Source organism: Gorilla gorilla, chromosome 18 (genome assembly GCF_029281585.2).
Source record: "Gorilla gorilla gorilla isolate KB3781 chromosome 18, NHGRI_mGorGor1-v2.1_pri, whole genome shotgun sequence".
Lineage (NCBI taxonomy): Eukaryota > Metazoa > Chordata > Mammalia > Primates > Hominidae > Gorilla > Gorilla gorilla.
Window position 1 is genome coordinate 96647435 of NC_073242.2, and position 22608 is coordinate 96670042.

General features: G+C 58.5%; 2 protein-coding genes across 2 annotated transcripts in view; one reads left to right on the top strand and one right to left on the bottom strand.

The window, feature by feature from the left end:
- Positions 1 to 1674: 1674 nt before the first annotated feature.
- On the top strand, positions 1675 to 8151 carry HSD11B2 (hydroxysteroid 11-beta dehydrogenase 2). The gene is made up of 5 exons (XM_004057816.3): positions 1675 to 2135; positions 6225 to 6437; positions 6554 to 6739; positions 6845 to 6982; positions 7184 to 8151. Exons 1-5 carry the CDS (start codon positions 1871 to 1873, stop codon positions 7597 to 7599), a joined length of 1218 nt encoding a protein of 405 aa, XP_004057864.3. The 5' UTR covers positions 1675 to 1870; the 3' UTR covers positions 7600 to 8151.
- Positions 8152 to 8616: 465 nt separating this feature from the next.
- Positions 8617 to 22608, bottom strand: part of ATP6V0D1 (ATPase H+ transporting V0 subunit d1) — a 42939-nt gene continuing 28947 nt past the window's right edge. Inside the window, exons 3-8 of the mRNA XM_004057813.4 lie at positions 15109 to 15287; positions 13680 to 13759; positions 9853 to 9930; positions 9550 to 9726; positions 9372 to 9449; positions 8617 to 9268 (exon numbers count right to left, since the gene is read on the bottom strand). Coding sequence (XP_004057861.1) covers positions 9107 to 9268; positions 9372 to 9449; positions 9550 to 9726; positions 9853 to 9930; positions 13680 to 13759; positions 15109 to 15287 — 754 coding nt within the window. The 3' untranslated portion in view covers positions 8617 to 9106. The remainder of the gene's footprint in view (positions 9269 to 9371; positions 9450 to 9549; positions 9727 to 9852; positions 9931 to 13679; positions 13760 to 15108; positions 15288 to 22608) is intronic.

Below are 22608 nucleotides of genomic sequence, written 5' to 3' on the forward strand. Positions count from 1 at the left end.
GGGCCATACATTCACCGCAACAGGAATCAGTGACTTTGGAAAAGGAATGTTTCCCTGAGTTTCTAGAGGCAGGATGACCCAGACCGAAGGACAGAGAGTTACCAGAAACACACACAATGCACACAAATGTACTCACTTGCACACACAGGGTCATGGCATAGGGAGTGACACAACCAAATGGCCTGGACAAGCCACAGAGTCCCATGGACACAAGTGCTTACAAACACAGGCACACAAGGTCATGTACCCAAGGTCAGGCACACACACCCTCCTCATTCAAGTCCTGCCTCCCAGGTCCGGGGCTTGCCTGTCATCTGTCCTTAGGAGGAAGGATAGGTGGAGGCACAGGAGTGGCTCAGGGCAAATTGGTCCTCCACCCAGAGACTCTCCCTTTAGGTGGGTCTGGCTCCCAGCCTCCCCTGAGATTTCCCTGGCTCACCAGGGGGCTGTGTCTGGTGGCAGAGAGGGCTTTGGAGGAGGCATTGCCCTGAAACCCTGGCAGAGCCTGGGCACCTAAGAGAGAATGAGCAACAGGGCTAGGAGGTGTGACAGGGAGTCCACAACCTCCCAGGATCTTGGGAGGGCAGGGATGAGGCACTGAGCACGGCCTGGAAGCCCACGGGAAGCAGGGACCCCTCTGTCGAGGGCTACACCTACTGCTCTCAGCATCAAGCCTGCAGCCAGGTACTGGCACCAACTCCCAGTGCCTGGCAGAGCCCTGGCATGGATGCTAGGCACAGGGTGCCAGACACGGGGGTGGGCAGGGTGGGGGGCCACTGGGCCACACACAAGCATGGAGACCTTCACACACGCAGGCAAAAAAAATCCACCCACACTCATACCACTTATTTTACCCCCTGCGGGTTCAGGGGAGCAAGGCAGGGACCACCCTGTCCTAGAGGCTGCCTTCACCGACGTCCCTCTGGCCTGGCTCTTGGGGTTGGCGGGGGTGGGCCATAAGTAATGGGAGACCTAGGTGCTTCCTCTGACACCCCACCCTCCACTGACCCCCACACACATACATTTGTGAGGCAGGAAGTGGGGTTGTGCGTCCCCAGGGTTAAGCCCTGGACGGAAAGGAAAAGACGGGGCAGAGACTCCAAGAACCCGGAGCGGTCGTCCTGTTCCCCCGCCAGCCCCTGTCCCAGGCAGGTTTTGTGGCCGCGAGCTGCTCAGGGGTGAGCGCGCCTTAGGGTGTGTGCGCCAGGGACCTGGCGCAGCCGACCACGTGGGAGTGCGGCGCGTGTACGGGCGCGGGCGGCAGCGGCAGCGGCAGCGGAGACCGGGTGAGCACCGGCTGGTTCCTCGCGGTGTTCCTGCAGGCTTGGCGGCCGCGGTGGTGCGATCAGCAAAGGGCACCGGGATGCCGGTTGTGCGTGTCCTCAGGTGTCCCGAACAAGCGTGAGTGGCATGTGCTCACCTGAGCGCGGCGGCTTGGCGGCCCCGGGCGTGTGGGTGGGGGCGCGGCGGAGAGCTGAGGCCGGGCACCCGGGCTGGACCGACGGGCCCTCTCCCAAGCACCGCCCGCAGCCAGGCGGCTCCTCGAGCGCAGCAACTTTGGGACTTTGTTCCGGCTTTTTCCAAATCGAATCTGGTCGAGGGGGCGGGGCGGGGGGGGGGCACCTGCCCTGCGGGGGGTGCCGGGAGAGAAGTGAAGGAAAGCCCCGCCCCCGCCCCTCCCGCTCCCCGCCCTCTCCCCCGCCCCCGGGGCTCTTTATAAGCTCGGCCCGAGGGCGAGCAGAGAAAGCGAGTGTCCCTCCCGCGCCCCAGGCCGGTGTACCCCCGCACTCCGCGCCCCGGCCCAGACTCTCTCTCTCCCCGCTCCCCGGCCCGGCCCCCGCCCCGCCCCGCCCCAGCCCGCTGGGCCGCCATGGAGCGCTGGCCTTGGCCGTCGGGCGGCGCCTGGCTGCTCGTGGCTGCCCGCGCGCTGCTGCAGCTGCTGCGCTCAGACCTGCGTCTGGGCCGCCCGCTGCTGGCGGCGCTGGCGCTGCTGGCCGCGCTCGACTGGCTGTGCCAGCGCCTGCTGCCCCCGCCGGCCGCACTCGCCGTGCTGGCCGCCGCCGGCTGGATCGCGTTGTCCCGCCTGGCGCGCCCGCAGCGCCTGCCGGTGGCCACTCGCGCGGTGCTCATCACCGGTGAGTGCGCGGGTCGCGGAGCGCGGGGACTCCAGGCTCGAGGGCGGGACTGGACACTCAACAGGACTGACTCCCCATGGGCACGGCCAAGGCGGGCTCCTCAGCGCAAGAGTGAGAGAGTTCTCCACCCCTGGGTGCAGGGAGCGAGCCAAGTAGGGAGCGCCGGGCACCTCCCCAAGCCCGGGTTCACTACCTGCCGCTGCGGGGAGTGTTGGAGGGAAAGTGAGACAGGGAGTGGGCCGGTTCGAGAAGGAAACTGACTGGTGGCTGAGAAGAGGGAACCTCCTGGAGTTTGAGAGTTTATGCCATTCCCTTCCCCAAGAGAGCAGTCTCAGGGGACTTCGGAGGCCTTGAGAAGGGAGGATCGTTACCCCTTGAACTCTGCCTGACATCCCCACCTAAGATACCCATCTCCCATTCCTCGGGCCAGAGGGAAGAGCTTAGATGGGGAACTTCCCCACCCCACCCATCCCCCACTGGCTGGGATCCTTGGAGTTCAGAAAAGCTTGAGGTCACCGTGAGGGGCAGCTGGACATTCAGCTGTCTTTCTGTCTAGCCACCCACTGCCAAACTGCTGAGGCAGTAGTTCAGAGCCTACACCCAGCACCCCACCCCCAAGCCCTCCTGGTCCTCTGTGCCCAGGAAGGAGCTCTTGGAGAGCTGGGCTCAGGTGCCTCTGGCCGCCTAGCTGAGCTCCTTTGTCTGGAGCAGGGAATAAATCTGTCACCAGAGGGAGGGAAGGGGAAGGGGGGAGCTGGAAGCCCGGCCGGAAGTGGGGAGGGGGAGAAAGGCCAGGGGGCACTGACTCCATTGCATCGTGGGAGGAGCAGCCTGGTTTCTCCCCAACACCCACGGCTTTGGACAGGTGCTCCAGGCTTTGTCCTTGCGCTGGGCCTTTGCTGGGGCAGCCAGCAACCTGGCTTCTCAGAGACCTCGGTCTAGTAGGGGCCCTGTGTGATCAGATGGGGCTGGGAGAATTTTCCGGAGGAGGAAATCCTTGAGTGGGGCCTCGGAGGATGAGTGGAGATAAGTGGAGTATGAAAGGGATCTCGGATCAGAGAAAGGATGTGGGACAAAGGCTTAAGGCAGGAGTACACATGGTCTCCGTAGGGGACAGCCAGTCTGGGTGTGGGGGTGGGGAGAAGGGGATATGAGGTGGTTTCCTTGGGAGGGGCCATGAATCAGGTAAGAAGCCAGACTGCTGAGGCAGAGTAGGGGGGAAGGAGGCACAAGGGCCTTGTGCTCCAGCAAAGATGGTAGAGATGGAGAAGCATTCAGGCTGGACAGGAGAGACCCAGGTTCCAGGAGCAGTGTGAAGCCTCAGCGGACCCCAGTTTCAGAGGTTTGAGGAAGGAAAATCAACAGACACCCCGGGTATGAAGTAGGGGCCAGGTTGTGGGCTCTGTCTCTGGGGACAGGGCAGATCCCTTCCTGCTTTATTTGTGAGCCACCTCAACAGGACCCAGGCCATCTGCAGGTACTAGTGGCCTAGCTGGGTAGACTTTCCTGAGGTCTCACCTCAGGCCTTTGTGCTGCTGCTGTTGCTTCTGGCCTTGAGCCTGAGAGAGAGGTGAGAGGAAGGATGCTTTCTCTAACTTGGGCTCCTCCAATCTCTGGTTGCAAAGCTGGGGTTGAGGGAGAGAGGACCACCCAACCTGCCCTGTACAAGCATCAGTAAGCCTCCAAGTTTCCCTGGGCCCGAACACTTGGGGGTTGTCTCTCAACACCCGGCTGGAAGACAAGTAGGTAACCAGGTTCGGCCCCACCTGCCAATAACACTGTGTTTTGGGCCTGGCAGAGCTGCTACTCCCCCTCTCCCTCCTAAGAATGCCCAGAGAACCACTTGCCAAGGCTACTCTTGGAGCTCAGCTGTGGGATCAGGGTTTGGGCTGAGGATCAGGTGCCTGTGTGCACACATGTGCACATGTGTGTGCCAATGGGTGGTAGGGATTGAGCCCGTTGTGAGAACATCCAGCCAGGTTGGAAGTGTGTACAGGTATCTGAGGGTGTGCACGTGAGCAAGAGGGTGTGCAAGATGTGGGTGACTGTTGGGACCACAGAGCTGAGGCCTGTGGTCAGCTCAGGTCAGAACTGGGAGGTCTGTTTCCCTTGGGAGGACCTGTCTGCTCTGAGGGGGACCCGGACAAGTGCACATATGCATGTGTGTGTCTACACACACACACACACACACACATGCTTGCCTCCCTCTCCAAGGCAGACTTGCCTGGGAAGTACCCCTCCTCAGCAGGAGCTCGAAGACTCCTGCCCAGTGCTGTTTTCAGTAGAGGGAGTGGAGCTGAGATGGGGAGACCGTACTGAGCGGTCCAGGAGTAGGGAAACAGAGCTGCTTTGCAGCTTCTGTTCCAGAAGATGGGGGTTGGGGGGCAGGGTTGAGGGCCAGGGGTGGGAGCAGGAGCAGAACAGAAAGCCTCCCTGCTCACTGGCATTTCCCCTTCCCTCACTGGCTGCCCATGGAGCCAGGATCAGCATGGGAACAATCAAGGAGGCAGGGGCTTATCAGTACTATGGACCCCTACACTGGCTCTGCCTGGTGGTTCTTCTCTCCGCATACCAAAGACAGAAATTAAGCCTCCAAGAGTGGTAACTGACCTCGGTCACACTTGGTGGGTGTGGGAAAGGATTCAAATGTAGGTCTGTTCTCTTCTTCATCTATCATGGTCCCTGTCCTGGAGGCAAGTAGTCTGGGGCTCAGAAAACACCCCTGTTGCCACTGATTGGAATTCCAAGGGTCTGGGTGAAGTGGGGATGGGCCTCCAGCTTGCCTCCAGCCTGAAAAAATAGTAGAGGGTGTTGAGGCTGGGAAGGGAGGTGGGGCTCAAGTTGTACAGGGCCTGAGCCAGGGAGCTTGGGCTTCATTCTGAAGACTGTGGCAGCCTTGGGAAGGTTTGTAGCACAGAGGGATATTGTCATTTTTGGAAAGATCCCTTTGGCTGCTTAGGTAGAGAAGGGCTTCAAGAGGGCAGGAAGGGACAGGACTACAGAAGGGGCTGCTTCAGAGTCCAGATAAGGAAGGAGAGGCCTGGGCAGCCAGAAAGGAAGAGAAGCTGGATGTGGTGGCTTGTATCTTCAATCCCAGCACTTTGAGAGGCCAAGGTGAGAGGATCACTTGAGCCCAGGAGTTCAAAACCAGCTTGGGCAACATAGTGAGACTCCCATCTCTCCAAAAAAATTTAAAAACCAGCCAGGTAGGCTGGGCGCAGTGGCTCACGCCTGTAATCCCAGCACTTTGGGAGGCCGAGGCAGGCAGATCACGAGGTCAAGAGTTAGAGACCAGCCTGACCAACATGGTGAAACCCCGTCTCTACTAAAAATACAAAAATTAGCCAGGCCTATGGTGATGCGCACCTGTAGTCTCAGCTACTCAGGAGGCTGAGGCAGGAGAATCGCTTGAACCCGGGAGGCAGAGGTTGCAGTGAGCTGAGATCACGCCACTGCACTCCAGCCTGGGCAACAGAGCGAGACTCCGTCTCAAAAAAAAAAAAAAAAAAGAAAAAACCAGCCAGGCGTGGTGACACAGGCCTGTAGTCCCAGCTACTCAGGAGACTGAGGAGGAAGGAATGCTTGGGCCCAGGAGGGGAGGTTGCAGTGAGCCAAGATCATGCCACTGCACTCCAGCCTGGGCAACAGAGCGAGACCCTGTCTCAAAAAAAAAAAAAAAAAAAAGAGAAAGGGAGGCTGCTACTAATACTGTGCCTGTGCCTGTGAGCTGTGGCCTGAAATCAAGAAAGCAGAACCACACTGGGGCCTGGGACTGTCCCAGACCTGACCTGTGTGAATTTGGAAAGCAACTTAGCATTACTAGGCCTTAGTTTCCTCTTCTGTAAGCCACATTAGTGGGGTAGCCACGGGGAGTCAGGCAGATGACAGCTGTCACAGAGTTAGTGCCCAGGGCTCAGCTAGAGGGACACAGCCTGCCAGGGATGGGCCTAGGGAAGGAGTTAGGGTTGTTGACTGCTGGTGGCTTGGTTTGCAGGGGCCTGGATCCCATCCAGACCCTGGTGATTCTGGGGTTGTCTCAGGCTAGGCTGGGCCACAGTGGAAGTTCACTGACTGCCCTGGCCTGGCCAGGCTGTGACTCTGGTTTTGGCAAGGAGACGGCCAAGAAACTGGACTCCATGGGCTTCACGGTGCTGGCCACCGTATTGGAGTTGAACAGCCCCGGTGCCATCGAGCTGCGTACCTGCTGTTCCCCTCGCCTAAGGCTGCTGCAGATGGACCTGACCAAACCAGGAGACATTAGCCGCGTGCTAGAGTTCACCAAGGCCCACACCACCAGCACCGGTCAGTGGCAAGTGTCCACCAGGCAAGGGCATGGCAGGGGAGTGGGAAGGACACGGGGACTGGAAGTTTGCTGCTGGGCTGACCTAAGACTTCCCTCCTCTGCTCTGTGACCCCAGGCCTGTGGGGCCTGGTCAACAACGCAGGCCACAATGAAGTAGTTGCTGATGCGGAGCTGTCTCCAGTGGCCACTTTCCGTAGCTGCATGGAGGTGAATTTCTTTGGCGCGCTCGAGCTGACCAAGGGCCTCCTGCCCCTGCTGCGCAGCTCAAGGGGCCGCATCGTGACTGTGGGGAGCCCAGCGGGTGAGTGCCCACCCCACTGGAGCAAAAAGGAGGCCCCTGGGGTGGGGGAGGGCTTAGGGAGCCCCTTGCCAAAGCTGAGCTGCCCCACTCCCAATCCATCCGCAGGGGATATGCCATATCCGTGCTTGGGGGCCTATGGAACCTCCAAAGCGGCCGTGGCGCTACTCATGGACACATTCAGCTGTGAACTCCTTCCCTGGGGGGTCAAGGTCAGCATCATCCAGCCTGGCTGCTTCAAGACAGGTGGGAATCAGGGCTGGGGGTGGGGTGGGGGTGGGGAGTGGGGCTGGGAATGGTCTTATGGGGGCAGGTCAGGTTTGATGAATGGTCATGGTTTTGGTTGGGGGTGTGGTTTTGGCTGCAGACCTGGCGCGGGTTAAACAGTCCTAACTGGCTTTGGCTCCCCTAGCTGACCCCACTCTGACCTTGCCACTCCTTCCCCAGAGTCAGTGAGAAACGTGGGTCAGTGGGAAAAGCGCAAGCAATTGCTGCTGGCCAACCTGCCTCAAGAGCTGCTGCAGGCCTACGGCAAGGACTACATCGAGCACTTGCATGGGCAGTTCCTGCACTCGCTACGCCTGGCCATGTCCGACCTCACCCCAGTTGTAGATGCCATCACAGATGCGCTGCTGGCAGCTCAGCCCCGCCGCCGCTATTACCCTGGCCAGGGCCTGGGGCTCATGTACTTCATCCACTACTACCTGCCTGAAGGCCTGCGGCGCCGCTTCCTGCAGGCCTTCTTCATCAGTCACTGTCTGCCTCGAGCACTGCAGCCTGGCCAGCCTGGCACTACCCCACCACAGGACGCAGCCCAGGACCCAAACCTGAGCCCCGGCCCTTCCCCAGCAGTGGCTCGGTGAGCCATGTGCACCTATGGCCCAGCCACTGCAGCACAGGAGGCTCCGTGAGCCCTTGGTTCCTCCCCGAAAACCCCCAGCATTACGATCCCCCAAGTGTCCTGGACCCTGGCCTGAAGAATCCCACCCCAACTTCACGCCCACTGCCGATGCCCAATCCAGGCCCGGTGAGGCCAAGGTTTCCCAGTGAGCCTCTGCGCCTCTCCACTGCTTCATGAGCCCAAACAGACCCTCCTGGCACAACGCTCTACCCTGCAGCTTGGAGAACTCCGCTGGATGGGGAGTCTCATGCAAGACTTCACTGCAGCCTTTCACAGGACTCTGCAGATAGTGCCTCTGCAGACTAAGGAGTGACTGGGTGGGTTGGGGACCCCCTCAGGATTGTTTCTCGGCACCAGTGCCTCAGTGCTGCAATTGAGGGCTAAATCCCAAGTGTCTCTTGACTGGCTCAAGAATTAGGGCCCCAACTACACACCCCCAAGCCACAGGGAAGCATGTACTGTACTTCCCAATTGCCACATTTTAAATAAAGACAAATTTTTATTTCTTCTAAAATGCGGCAGGTGCTGTTTGGAGAGGGTCACTGGCTGGCTGGCTGAGTGACACAGTGTGGCCGTGTGACAGGGTGGCAACTCCTGGGGCTCAGCGTGGAGGCTGGGATTCCCCTGGTAGACTCTGGTTCACACCTCCCCCTCCTCCACTGACCTGGGGCAAATCATTTAAGACCATGGGTTTCCTCATAGTGAAATGGGGGTAATGACACTGATCCCAATTGCTTGAAGCAACTGGGGAGGCCAGGGGGGCCTCCAGGGCCAACACCTAGCTCCCCAGGCCTGTATGCATCTGAGCCTCCAGCAGAAGAAGGGGCTATCTTCCTGGGACTCCCCAACCCTGAAGAATCTCGGCTGCTGACTGAGGGAGGGAGGTGGAGGCTTAGGCAGGGTTGCTTAGCAAGGTGGGGTCACGAGGGAAGTTAGGGGTCATGGAGAGGTACCAGGGCCTAAACGAGACAGCAGACAGTTAGGCTTAGAGAGGGCAGTTTTATTGTCTCAGAGGGGCAGGGCTGAGGGAGGGAGCTGAGGAGCAACATCCCCCCAGGCCCCAAGGACACACACACTCTGTCCTTCCCATGGGCCATGGCTCTGGGAGCGACCCACAGAAGGGAGAGGAGGCTCAAACTGCCCCCAGGCCCCAGGGTTCTCAGGTTAGGGAGTTAGGGAGGAACATGAAAGTGACCACATGCTTCTTAGACACATCAGCGGCTGTAACCACAGGGCTGAGGGGGCCTCCTTGCTCTGGAGGGGGTCTTGGTCCATCCTTGGTCGGGGGGGTGCCCAGCCCCTTTTCAGGCCTAAGAATAGTCTCTAAGAGGGTCAGGAGAACTGGGCAGCCGCTAGGACAGGCAGGTGAGCCACAGGCTTGTCACAGACCACATACACACACACACACACACACACACACACACACACACACACACAAAGAGTGCAATTGAGAGCCTTGGGCCAGGACGCTAGAAGATAGGGATGTAGTTGTCGATTTTGGCGCGGTGGCGCTGGGCGATACATTCAGCGATCCACACGATGTTGCGACACTCCTGCTCCTTGAGCTTCACGAAGGCATAGAAGACACCAAAGTGGAACTGGTTCAGGAAGGCCAACTTGTTCAGCTTTACCTGTGGACACGGGCAGATGTGGTGTCCAGGGGGCCATGGCCACAGAGTCAGGTCTAAACCACCAGGTTGGCCTCCCTCTGACAAGCAGACCCTGCAGACTCACCTCGTGCTCAAAGAATCGGTCCTCCAGTGTCTTGTCTCCAGGGTTGCTACCTGCACCCTCAAAGAGCAGCTTGTACTCCTGGCCAGGGGGGTGGGGGGAAGCACGAGCATGAGGGTTCTGGGTGGGGGTGCTTGGTGACAACACATCCAACCGCTGTCCTGCCAGCCGGGGCACTCACCGGGTAGTAATCAGCCACGTTCTTGACCTGTTCATAGTCATCAGCCCGAGCCAGCTGCGCCAGGCCCTCAGGGTAGAGCCGCCCACAGTGTGGAAAGAGCTTGGCACGGTCCTCTTTGGACAGCTCTGTGCCGAAAGAATTGATGGTGATGATGAAGGCGCGGCGGTCTGCTTCAAACTGTGGAGCCAGTGCACAGGTAAGGAGAGAGGGAGGAAGAAGGAGGCAGTAGCCAGTCAGTTGGCAGAGCCTCCCCAGGCCAGGGCTAGTGGGCACCAGCAGGCAGGAGGGCGGGCAGGCACTCACCTCCAGGATGGGGCACATGGCATCAGCCGTAGTCCCGCCCAGTAGGGTGCAGAACTTGTAGAAGGACTCCAGGTAGGCCTGTAGAGAGCATGGAGCTTGCTCAGCACAGGCAAGGAAGCTCTGGAGGGCTTGCTAGGCACAAGCCCTCACAGCTCCCTCCTCCCCTCCCTAGCCCCTTTCAAGGTGGGTACAAGCACACCCATGGATGGGCCAGGGCAGCCCTTACAGCAAAGCCAATGAAACACTTCTGTGAATCAGCCAAGTGGCAGCTGCCCACAGCCTCCCACCCAGGAGTGCCAGGGCAGGGCCCACCCGACTGTCTGCTTCAGGCTACAGTCTCCTTCACCCCCTCACCTCACAGAAGGCTGGGCTCGCAGAGGTCCTCTGACTTTCCCCTGCTGCTCTGCCTTCCTTTTCCCCAAATCTTTCCAAACCTCCCCTTCCTCAGCCTCTGAAAACCAGGTGTGGCTGGACGCAGTGGCTCACGCCTGTAATCCCAGCACTTTGGGAGGCCAAGGCGGGTGGATCACGAGGTCAGTTCAAGACCAGCCTGGTCAAGATGGTGAAACCCCATCTCTACTAAAAATACAAAAAATTTAGCCAGGCATGGTGGTGGGTGCCTGTAATCCCAGCTACTCGGGAGACTGAGGCAGAGAATTGCTTGAACCTGGGAGGCAGAGGTTGCAGTGAACTGAGATCATGCCACTGCACTCCAGCCTGGGCAACAGAAAGAGACTCCGTCTCAGAAAAGAAAAAAAAAACAGGTGTCCGTAGGCTGGTGAGGAAAGGCCACACCTGAAAGTCCACAGGGATGGCAGGGACTGAGTGCCCCCGGCCCTCTCTGCCACCTTCCCTTACAGAACACCTCCTCCTCCCATCCTCCAGGCAGCCCCTCAGCATCACACAGCAGGAACAAAATTGTCAGGCCAGTTCCTGCTGAGGGATGGTTATTGCCTACATGGACGTCAGCTGGGCACAGTACAATGGCAGGCACATGGGCTGCCGGCAGGAACAAGCACTCCCTGCCCAGGCAAATTGGATCTGCTGGGCATGAGGAAAGAAGAGGTCAGCCCAGGCCCCAGGTCCCTCCCAACGCTCACTCACAAAAGCAGCCATGCTTCCTCCCAACACCTCTCCATGACAAGGAAGGTGGATGATCTTACGGGCCCCATGGGGAGCTCCCTTGTAATGGCCACCCTCCACTCAGACCTCCCTGGTCCCATCTGCTGGCATGGGCTCAGAGACCCTGGCTCCACAGGCTAGAGACTATTCTTCTAGATTGTAGGCAAGGGTTGGATGGCATGGAAAGCTTTTCATACCGAGGTCTGAACTCCAAGGTGTGGAGACCTTTCCACCAACCATCAGCCAACTTGGGCTCACAGGCTCTGCTGGGTGGTGCTCCAAGAGAGATGAGATGAGACCCAGGAGTCTGTGAGCCCAGGCCTACCCTGGCCAGCAACGCTGGGCAAGCCCAACTCAGGAGAAGGCCTGAGAGTGACCTCTGGGATCACGGGAAACAAAAATCTAGGACAGGTCAGGAAGTAAGAAGCCTGGAAGACAGGGTTGACCCCAGCACAGAGGATCCCAGGAATGAGAGGGCCTGGGTGGCAGAGACAGCTGCCAACCCCTCCCATGGCTTGGTGGTACCTTTCACAGTCCCTCTAGGGGTCTGTCCCCAGCCACCTCCTTCCCTGTGGCCAGCCAAGCTGGATATGTCAAAAATCCCACAGCCTGCCCCAGTGGGGCCCTGCACTTCCTATTTGTGGGGGAACCAACCAACCAGGTATTGGGCTCCATGCCCTGCTACCCACCCAATTGCTTAGCCAATCTGTACCAATCCCAGGAGAGGCTGATCCCAGGGTCAGGGAGGCTGGTGGGACTCTCCTCTGGAGGCTAGGGCAGCTAAAGAAACTGGCAAGATCCCAGCAACCCCGGTACCAAGGTCACCTTACCACCCCCGCCCTGTCCCCTGGAGTCTGCCAATCCACGGCTGCTGCACCAGCTGCCTACTGTTCCCACCTGCTGGGTGGTTGAGGGTCCGCCTAATCTCCCATCTGTGGTCACCGGGCTGGGACATCGCCTGACAGGCTGGCAGTCCTGGCACAAGGCCCACAGCATTGGGTCCGTGTTTATGAGCTAATGCCTGGGCAGCCCTCGCCGGCGACTCCAGCTAGAACCAGTCAGGCCCGGTGAGGGCATGGGTGAGGCTGGAGGACAGCCGCACCCCTCACCCTGTCTCAGGGCAGGCAACCCGGCAACAGGCCAGCTAGGCGCGTGCGTACACACACACACACACACAAACACACATGTGTGTATGCTCTCTCTCCTCTCAGCTAACTGGCTGGCCTGTGCCCTATTAGCGGAGTGGGTGAGAGCACTCACTTTTGCAAACAAGCTGAGCCAGGTGTGATCCCTGGCGCTGCCAGTGACTTATTATGTGGCTTTAGGCAACCCACCCTACTTCTCTGAGCCTTCGGTTTCCCCATTTTCACATGGGGATAATGACACCTTCCCAGTTCCTAGCGCAGTCTGAAGGATTAAAGAAGCTGACGACCTTCCCACCTCTGGTTTCAGGCCCTCTAATCTGCTCTCCACATTGTGGCTAGAAGGGGCTTTCTGAGAAGACTCTGCTCTGTTGGAAACCTCTACTGGCTGACCCTGCCCACGGGACTATGTTCAAACTTCTGGCCTTACATTCAAAGCCCTGGGTAACTTGATCCCATGCCTGCCTTTTCTTCTAGACTTCTCCCCTGTCCATCTGGAATGTATCCTTCCACAGCAAACTGCCTGCCACTTGGCCCATGCTCTATGCTTTCCTTCTGCACGTGCTGGTCCCTTGCCGACACCACTGCAACCTCCAGGCAGGCCCTTCCCCTACCACCAACCCTCACTGTGCTCTGGCCCAGGCCCCTGCAGGGAGATTGGCGGGCCTGGGCTCAGGCTGCAGCCAAATGTCAGCCAGCTCACTCCAACCAGGGCAGGAGAGGACTCTCACCCAATAGACAGGTGAGGTCAGCAGGTCCCTCGGCCAGGGCCATCCTCAACCCTGCTTTGGGGCCTGCCCACTGCGGATCCATGTTCCTGACTGCAGCCCATCTGGGGTCCTGGTGCTATAGCTCAGTGCCTCACCGCAGCCAGAGCAGAGTCTATCCCAGACACCCCTAACCTAACTGGTCTCGGGCTTTTTTTTTTTTTTTTAATTTTTAAACTTTCCTCTCCTCTCCGGTCCCCTGGCTCTTTAATCTCTTTGGGCCAGGGTAGTGCTGACCCAGAAATCCTCAGGGGTTGCCCAGTCTATGCTACAGCCTGGTGGGAGGCAAGAGGTGGGCAGGGGATGAGGACAGTGGGAAGTGGCACTGACTCCAAGCTTGGGAACCTACAAGGGACATGAGGACCTGGCTATGCCTCGCCAGATCCCTCCCCCCACCATAAGTGAGCACACTGTTGCCTTTGCTCAAGTGCCTGTCTTTGCTGGCAATAGCTTAGGTAGGGCGGTTCCAGGGACCACGGCCTGGGTGGTAGTCCATGACCCTCCTGGATGCTGGGGGTGCAGCTGTCCAGGAGCCAGCTGTAACAGGCCAGCGGTGGAGCACCAGCCACTCCTGCTGATTTTATCTGAGCCCGTCACAGGCACTATGGGATGGAGAACCTGTTCCACACAGCCTTGTGCCCAGCATGGGAGCCAGAGAATAAGCAGTAAGCCCCTGGGATAGGAGCCTGACATAGCTGCATCCTGTCCCAGCACCTCACATAAATCACCACCCTACCACTTCCCACAGCCCCACCCACCGACAGGCCAATCCCCCATGGCTTGTGTGGGGCATTACCTTGTAGAGGGTGTTGCGGATGATCTCGATGTTCATCTCATCAAGGTCCTGCTCTGAAATGCAGTCCTGGAAAAAAGCCGCTGGGGAGGAAACATGGTTTGAGGGGTGGGCAGGTGGCCTAGGCCAGAATCCTGATGTTCAAATGCCCTACACGGCACAGAGTGCCCGTGCCACAAGGCCCACAGGGCTGGGTATTGAGGGGTCCCCAGCCTAGGCTGTTGCCTTGGAAGTGGCAGAAGCAATGCTCTGGGCCATGTACACTGACCTGAGCTTCTCCTGCCTCCTTGCTCCTAAAATTGATTTATAAAGGAGGCAGCTAGCCATAACATGATCTAATCACCACTGGGGCAGACCCAAGCTCAGACCATGCCAAAGACAGGCTTGCATAAGAGGCCGTGACATCCTCCCTTCTGGAGGGGCAGCTGTGGATAAGGGGCCTAACGCCTACTTCTCTACACCTCCCAGGAGGGCCTGGCGTCCACATTTGGAAAACCAGCCTCCTCCTTAGGACAAGTCCAACAGCAGGGTAGGCACAGACCAGCGACCCAGGGGGCCACTGTGAGGTTGGAAAGAGAGGCCAGAGCAGGATAGAGCACCCCCATCCCCCAAGAGGGCCTGCAGACTCACTGGTCTATCTCTTCATTAAAGATGGAGAAACTGAAGAAGCCACAAACAGCCCAGAACCAGCTCAGAGTTGCTGGGAGAGCCTACGGCAGACAAGGTCAGCAGGTAGGGCTCAGGCCTCTTAGCTCAGAACCCAGAGCAGCTTAGAGCCCTGTGGTTCAACCCTGGTGGCTTCTTGGAGGTGGTACCGCAGGCCCAGGACTCTGGCTACAAGGACACTTAATGCCTTCTCCTCGGCCTCCTAAGCAGGCAGGAACTAGCACTGCCTAAGCAGGGCTCTGCAGGAAGCTCTTGACTCCCCTTCCCTGGCTTCTGATACGGACCTTGCATCCTGCTGGATGCTGTCTGACCTGGCCCAGGGGACCTGCTCGGTGGAGGGAAGTGGCAGTGTTTGCTTCGCTCCTTGCCTCACAGGCAGCCACTCTGGCTTTACTCAGGCTCCAGCTCCGGGCCACAGTCTGTCGGAGCTCTCGGGACTCCAAGGGACTTGGGCCTCTCTCACTCTTCTCCATGAGCTCAGCCCTCCTCAGCACTCTGGGAGATCAGACTGCTTCACAAAGTGAGACAGTCCCAGTCAGGCCCTGGGTAGCCTGCCTGGCCCAGCAAAAGCAACAGGACGGGAGCAGAAGAGGGGTGAAGTGAGGAGAGAATGGGAGGAGGAAGTTGAAGGGAGACAAAGGTAAGCAGCAGTGGGCAGGTCTCACTTTCTGGCTCAGGGTCACCCCCCAGCGGGTCCACAAACCCCACCCTGATGTGCTGATGCTGACACCACTGCCCACCTCCCATGACCACCACAGCGGCTCACCAAGAGGCGTGTCCACCAGAATGGCATTGTAGAGCTCAGCAGGTGTCTGAGCAATGTTCACGGCCTCCATCTGCTCGAAGCTGCCTAGTGGGTGGCACTTGGGCACGAGCTCAGCGATGGAGCGCTGGTGCAGCGTGCCTGTGATGAGCAGGATCACGTTGTCGATCATGTAACTGTAACTACAGGGGGCAGGCAATAGCAAGGAGCCCATCAAGGTGGGGGCCGGGAAGTCCTGGCATAGCACCATGCCCTTGCCCGCCTGCACAGGCCATCACCCCTTAACAATGTGTGCTGACTCATGGGTGCTGCAGATAAGCACCAGTGTCTCCTCTCCCTCCCCATGTTCCTCTCAAGCTTCTGACCACCCCCACTGCCAGAGGCCTAGGACAGACACAGGCCTCCCAAAAGGGGGGGGGGGGCAGGGGATTCATGCCCTGTGAGGGATTGGGACACGAGCTAACTATCCCACAGCATGAACAGTGTTCTAACAGGACACGGGAATGGGGCACAGGAGGTGAGACATGCAGCCCAGCCCAGGGGGTGAAGTGTGAGAGCCTGTGAAATTAAAGGGCTGGGAGAAGAAAGTGTGTTCTGGGAAGAGGGAACAGCATGTGCAAAGGCCTGGAGGCACTCACTGAGTGACGGATGCATTGGAGGAACTGGCATGGTCAGGACTGGCAGAGGGAGAGAAAGGCGCAGCAGCCGGCAGCACGGGGCTGCAGTGGGCGGGGGGGCAGAGGCTGGGCCTGGAGGGCCCTGGCTTTGTTTTGAGCACTAGGGATCTATGAGCAGGGTGTAAGCAGGGGAATCGCCATCCAGTTAGGGTCACTCTGTCCCCCAGTGGGGACAGAAGAGGAAGAGGCAGAGATAGCCACAGGAGGAAAGGCTGAGGAGTGGAGTGGAGAGACGCTTCTCCAGGGAAGGCCAGCAAGGAGCCAGTGGGGGTTTTCTGGAATGAAGGCCAGCAAGGAGCCAGTGGGGGTTTTCTGGAATGAAGGCCCAGGTCAGGCAGACCTGCACAGCCTATGCCAGAGATAGAGAACTGTCCTCTTCTTTTAGGTCCTGAGGCCAGGGCTGGGCATTCACCCAGGACGGCCTGGATAAGACCCAGAGACCTGAACAGGAGGCTGGGTCAGGTCGATCCCAGGCCAAGGCTCCCATCACTCTGCCCTGCAGAAGGCCAGCTCTGTGGGGTACATGGGCAGCAGAGGGGGGCTGTGGAGCTGGGGAGGGGTGAGACTGCCCAGTTCAGACTTGGCAAGGGACAAGGCTCTGCCTCCAACCAGCTACAAAGGGGCTGGGGCAGAGAGTTCTGTGTAGTCACCTGTGTGGGGATGCAGTGAAGGCAGAAAGCCCCAGTCCACAGTTAGGCTGCAGTAGCCACAACTATCCTCCAGTCTGTCACCAGAGATGAACTCAGGGTATGAGGGAGCTAAATGAGGCCTAGGGGAAATTCCTCCAAGGTCAAGGTGAGGCACCTATGGGAGGATAAAAGTTGGGGTGGAGGCTGCTGTTCTGAGCTGGGCACTGAGCACAGGTCTTGTCCTAGCTTCTGAGTGGGCCAGAGCTAGGCCCCTGCCCTGTGACAGGACCTTGTGCAACTAGTGCTCAGGCTGTCCAGAGAAGACCTTGGTAGGAGGTGTCTTCCCCCATACTGAAGAAAGAAAGGAGGGGAGGTGGCAGCCCAGGGCCCAGGCCACGGCTCAAAGCACTGGCCACTGGGGGAGCTCCCACAGGGCCCTCTAGAAAGGCGGCAGGAGGAAAAGGCCCCAGCTCCTGTCCTGGCCTGACCCCTACTCCCCCTGCTTGCTCTGCACTCCCCCAGCTCCCACCCAGCCTGGCGTCCTGCGAAGACCTTTGCTCTCCTGGGCCTGGGGCCAGGCAACTGCCCTCTCTCCACCCCCAATCTGGCTGGGTCAGCTACAGGATGTGCACTGAGAAGAGACAGTCCCCTAACTCCCAACCATAACTGAGAGCCTTAAGCAGGGCCCACTTGCAGCTGCAAGCCAAGAGGCCCAAATGGGCAGCCTCCTGCCCCCAACCCCACAGTGCTGGCAGAGTGAGGGACCTCAGAGCTCGCCAGAGCTTTGGGCCATGGTCTGCAGCTCCAGCCTGCATATTTTCTACCCCGGACAGCACACACACCTCCTGCCTATGAGGCCTCCAACATCTCACATACCCCAGAACCCATGCTGCATATGCGCCACCCTGCAATACTCTAACTGCACCCCATCCAGCCCCAACGTAGCCTTGGTGCTCCCTGAGACAGTCACAAATCCCCTGCCCCCAAGCAGAAGGATGCTTTCTTATGCTCTCACTCCCTTTTGGACGGGAAAAGGGAGAAAAAGCACACCCAAGGTCCACCTTATCCAAGTGATCCCACAACCACTAGCATTACCAGCCCCACTGTCAGAGCAGATAAGGCCCAGAGAGGGCCAGCACCAGGCCCTAACACACCACAAAGCAGAGGAGCTCCACGTTCCCATGGCCAATGTCCACACACCTCCACCCATGGCCAGGGCCCCCTGCCGGGCTCTACATACCCCACCTAGTCTCATTTTCTCAGAGGGATCCCCACCAGCCAATCTCCTCTTTTTCAACCTCCCCCTCCTTGCGCCCCCCACTCAGGGCATCTGTTTAAGTGGGGGAAATGCTGAGCCTAGTAAGGGCCACTCACAATCACACTACCCCAGCCCCTTCAAGGCCCTCTTCAAACCCAAGCCAGGCCAATCGTGGGCGATCCTGTGCCAGGCCCAGCACTTCCCTTCCTGGGCTGGCTATAAGCTTGTTGCTGCTGCAGCCCTGCTTTTCTCTCCTGCCAAGTGAGGGGCAGAATCCTCTTTTTCAGGAGATGAGAGGCAGGACAGGCCTGGCAGAGATAAGGCTGGCCCAGCAGTCTGCCTTTCTCCCAAGGCCGAGGCCTTCGGCAGGCAGGGAAATCCTCCTCTTCCTCCTTGCCTGGCTTCAGCAGCTGCCTCCCTGCCCCCAGAAAGGCACTCCACCATTCCTCCCCTCATTTGGCCTCAATAGGAGGGAATAAGGTTCCAGCTGGTCAGCATCTCCCTCCAGGGGAAGACAGCTGGGGAGTGGAGGGCCGGCTGCCCGCCAGGCCAAAGAGGCCCTTGTGGGGTGGGGGTGGGGCCGTCTGTATTCCTCTGCCCAGAGGCCCTCCCTTGCCCTGTGCCTTCAAAACTCAGCTTGGGCCCACAGACATCTTGGGTTGGAGTTTAGGAAGCCACTTCCTCCAAGAAGCCTTCAGAGTCCCTAGCCAACTCTGCCCCTCTGCTGCGCCCTTTGGTGCCACCTGCTGGAACAATATGGCTTCTCAACCCCGGGTGGCTGGTCTGGTGCTGGTGAGGCAGCCATGATGCCTGGGTAACCCTGCCAGCCTGTCCACTGCAGTCCCCAGCAGGGGCTCCGGTGAGCTGCTAATGACAGTATCTGTATTCAATCACTTCTGGATCCTGAAGAGCCCTGTGCAGAGTGGAAAGTGAACAGAAATATCACTGTTTCTGAGCTCTGTCCATGGCCTCAGCACACCACCTCTCGAGACTTAGTTTCTCCTCCATATCAAGATGAGTGAGGGCCAGGCATGGTGGCTCACACCAGTAATCCCAGCACTTTGGGAGGCAGAGGTGGGAGGCTCTCTTAGCTCAGGAGTTTGAGGCCAGCCTGGGCAACATAGCAAGACCTCATTTCTATTAAAAAATCAAAAAAATTAGCCAGGTGTGGTGGCATGCACTTGTAATACCAGATGCTTGGGAGGCTGAGGCAGGAGGATCACTTGAGCCCAGGAGATCAAGGCTGCAGTGAGCTATGATCATGCCACTGCACTCCAGCCTGGGCAACAGAGCAAAATCCTATCTCAAAAAATAAAATAAATAGAAGATGAGGGCGGGTGCTGTGGCTCGTGCCTGTTATCCCAGCACTTTGGGAGGCCGAGGAGGGCGGATCACTTGAAGCCAGGAGTTTGAGACCACCCCGGCCAACATGGTGAAATCCTGTCTCTATTAAAAATACAAAAATTAGTCAGGTGTGGTGGCGCACACCTGTAATCCCAGCTGCTCTGGAGGCTGACGCAGGAGACTCACTTGAACCTGGGAAGCGGAGTTTGCAGTGAGCCGAGAACGTGCCACTACATTCTGGCCTGTGCGACAGAGTGAGACTCCAGCTCAAAAAAAAAAAAAAAAAAGCATATGAGTGAGGTGTGGCTCCAACAGAGATAGTGAGCTTTAACCTGCTCATAAAAGTCCTGCCTCTCCCCAAGGCCCAGTTGGGTCCTTCCACCTGGTCTGAGCCTTCTGGGCCTCACGGAGCTCCTGCATGCTTGACCCCAGGAGAAGAGTGAAAGTGCTGGCACTCCTTCAAGGCAGGAGCCAGGTCTAGCCCAGGACCCTGAAACCACAGCAGGCCTACAGCCCCCAACTGCAGAGTCCTGCCATGGACCCAGAAACAGTGACTAGATAGCAAAGACAGGAACTGGCCAGGGTAGTGGGGGCCAGAGGAACCTGATGCCCCTCTGTGACCAAGCAGGGCCCCAAGGTTGGGGTGACAGGTCCTGGAGAAAATCACAGATGTGCTGACAGGCCCATTAGGCATTTGAGGCCACTGTCCTGGGACAAAGCCTCTTACCAGTTGCCCACTCCAGGCTGGTGGCACTGAGGCCCCTGACACAAGAGAAATATGGGCCCTCAGATCCCCCAGGTGGTGCAGGTTACCCATGCCCAGCCTCTGCCAATGGGCACCTGGGCTAGGCCCCCTCCAGGGAGGCTCACTCATTCAAAGACAAAGGCCTTTAAAGCCCACCTGGGACTCCCCAGAGGCTGCACTCACTCCTCCCACAAGTCTCTCAGCTTCTCTTCCAGGACCAACTCTCTCAAGGGAAAACATCATGGAATGGCCCAGATCAAAGTCCCCTCCAAGGCCAAAAAACCCTGACAGACACTATCCCAAGTCTCACAGCAAGGTAATGATTGGGCTTGGGCACGGTGACATAACAACATGTTAGTGGCATGAAACTGAGCCAGATCCTCTCAAGAGCACATGACGACAGTCTACTTCAGGGGCCCTATCTCACTCAGGCTGTCGGCCCCATGCCAGACAGCTGCCTCTTCTCCAGCCACCTACTCTCTCCAGTGGCTTCTCTATCCCCACCTGATCCTGGAGTCCTCCCAATGCTGTGAAGCCACCTGTGACCCCCAGTTCCGTTTGCTAAAGCTGCTCACAGTCCTCTCCAGGCACTGTCTATACTATCACTGGTGCCATCCCACTGCATCCAGGCACCTCCCTCCCAGCCCCAGGCCTGGCCCAGAGCAGGTACTGGTTATGTGTGCGGCTGAAGGCTGGCCAGGACCTACAAAAGCAGTGGACACTGTCTCTCACACAGAAGGGCAGAGGCAGCCTCAGCCAGCTCCTGCTTTCATCACCTCCTGGCAGAAGCCTGCTCCAGCCAGCCTGGGGCAGCTCCAAAAGCAACTATGAGGCCCTGAGGGATGGAGCTAAGGTGACCTCTGTAATGGTCCCAACCTCTGTCCCCAGCTGGGCCAACTTTGTCTGTGGGCAGTCAGGGCACTGTTCCCTCAGGTCTTCACACCCAGGACAGGGCCTCTCGCTGATGCTTCTACTGCCTGGAGGACTGTACTCTCCTGAGTATATTCCTCTGGGTTTTCTAGGGTAGCTTCCTCATTCCCAGAGTGGGCACCCATATCTGGAGGCTGTTGTGTGGGGCACAGAGCCAGGTGCACCATGCTCGCTACTCAGGACATGTATAGTTCCCTCAACCTAAAAACCCCCTATTCCAATGCTTCCCTTAAATGCTTTTCCCCTCAGCCAAACCAGCCACCTCCTCGGGGAAGCCAATCGTGAGCCCCAGCCTGGGGGAGCTCAGGCCTCTACGGAAGGCTTCACCCCTTCCTGCAACACTCCACACACACACTGGGGATGGCCTGCTGGGGTAGAGCGGAGAAGGGAGAGTGGCCAGACAGGTAGGAGTTAAGTCAAGAGGCAACATGGGAGCAAAGAAATAGCTAGGGGGGCTGGGGGGTGGACACCGCAGAGTGGTCACGCCTGGAGACCTTGGCTACATGAAGGTCAGGGGTGGCTTTAGCCAGGGCCTTGTGGTGGAGTGACGGGACTGTTGAAAGTTCGAGGGATGAGGGGAAATGAGAGAACAGACAGTGAATGTAAAAGTTTAGGTCCCACGAGATGTTTTTTAATTATTTGAGCTTGCTTAGATACTGAAGAGAAGAATGTGGAAGGGTAGGTGCCTGCACAGACAGGAATGCAAATGAGTGGCCACTCAGCATCCAGGGAGTAAGGTGAGGGCACTCAGAACATTGGTGGAAGGATCCAAGAGAAAAGGAAGGGCACTTCTGCCATTGGAATGGGGTTCGGGCAGTGGGGGACAGAAGCAGCACTGGGAGGCATATTATTGGCTTCCACTGTCTTTGTGAAGAAGGTGGGCCATCTGCCCAAGAGGAGGCTGGGGGCAGGAGAGCAATGGTGTTTAAGACGGGAAGGTGGTCTTTGCAGTGCTGGTGGGGTCTGCAGGGTGCTGAGTAGGTAGAGCCAGAGGCTGCCAGGCAGAAACAAGCTTGAGGCTGGCTAAGAGGGTGAGCATGCAAGCCTGGCAGCAAGGATGACCCCCCCTGCCCCAAGGCTGGCTTCCCCAGCTTTCCTCCCGGCAGTGGAGGTAGGGGGAGAGCGGCTCCAGGCTGGAGGCTGCTGGGATTCCTCCAGGGCTGGGGGGCTGCCAGCCGGGTGGGACTATGAGTCGGGCGGCCAAGAGAGCTGCGGATGTTGGCAGAAAAGTGCTCGAATGATGGACCAGGGAACTTCAGCTGGGGAGGGCGGGAAATGAAGACAGAAGGGGTAGCAGGGGAGGAAGCAAGGCCTAGTGTCCCGCTGAGTCCGGAACCCGTGTCCCACAAGGGACTGAAAGTGGGCTGGAGGGCCTGAAGGCTGTGGGTAGAGAGGGTGCCTGATTCAGCAATTTCAGGGGTGGAGCAGTTCCAGGTGGTGACATGGGCCTGGGCAGCCATCAGTGGGGGTGGCTGAAGTGCAGAGCAGAGGAGCAAAGGAGCAGGTCATTGGAGATGACGAGGTCATGGACCAAGCAGACACAGGCCCTGATGGGCTGACACGTGACTGCTGAGCTCCTCCTGAGTGAGGGGAGGAGTGAGTGGCTGGTAGGACTGGAAGCCACAATCACCCATGAATGGAAGGGGTGGGAAGTGGCAGATTCGGAAGGGGTGGGAAGTGGCAGATTCGGACAGCCTTCCACAGGACAGCACTTGGCTGCTTTAAGCACCCTTGGTGCTTGCAGCCAACCTCCAGCTGTGGTTGTGCAGCCTCAGTCACGCTCAGAGCCCTCTCCAGTTTCATGGCCTGGCAGGCTAAGACCAAGACAGGCCAAAGGCTAGCTGCACAGGCAGGTGGGCCAGTGGGCAGTGGGGTGGGTGATATCTACCCTCTGACCATGGGCATGGGGTCAGGCCCCCT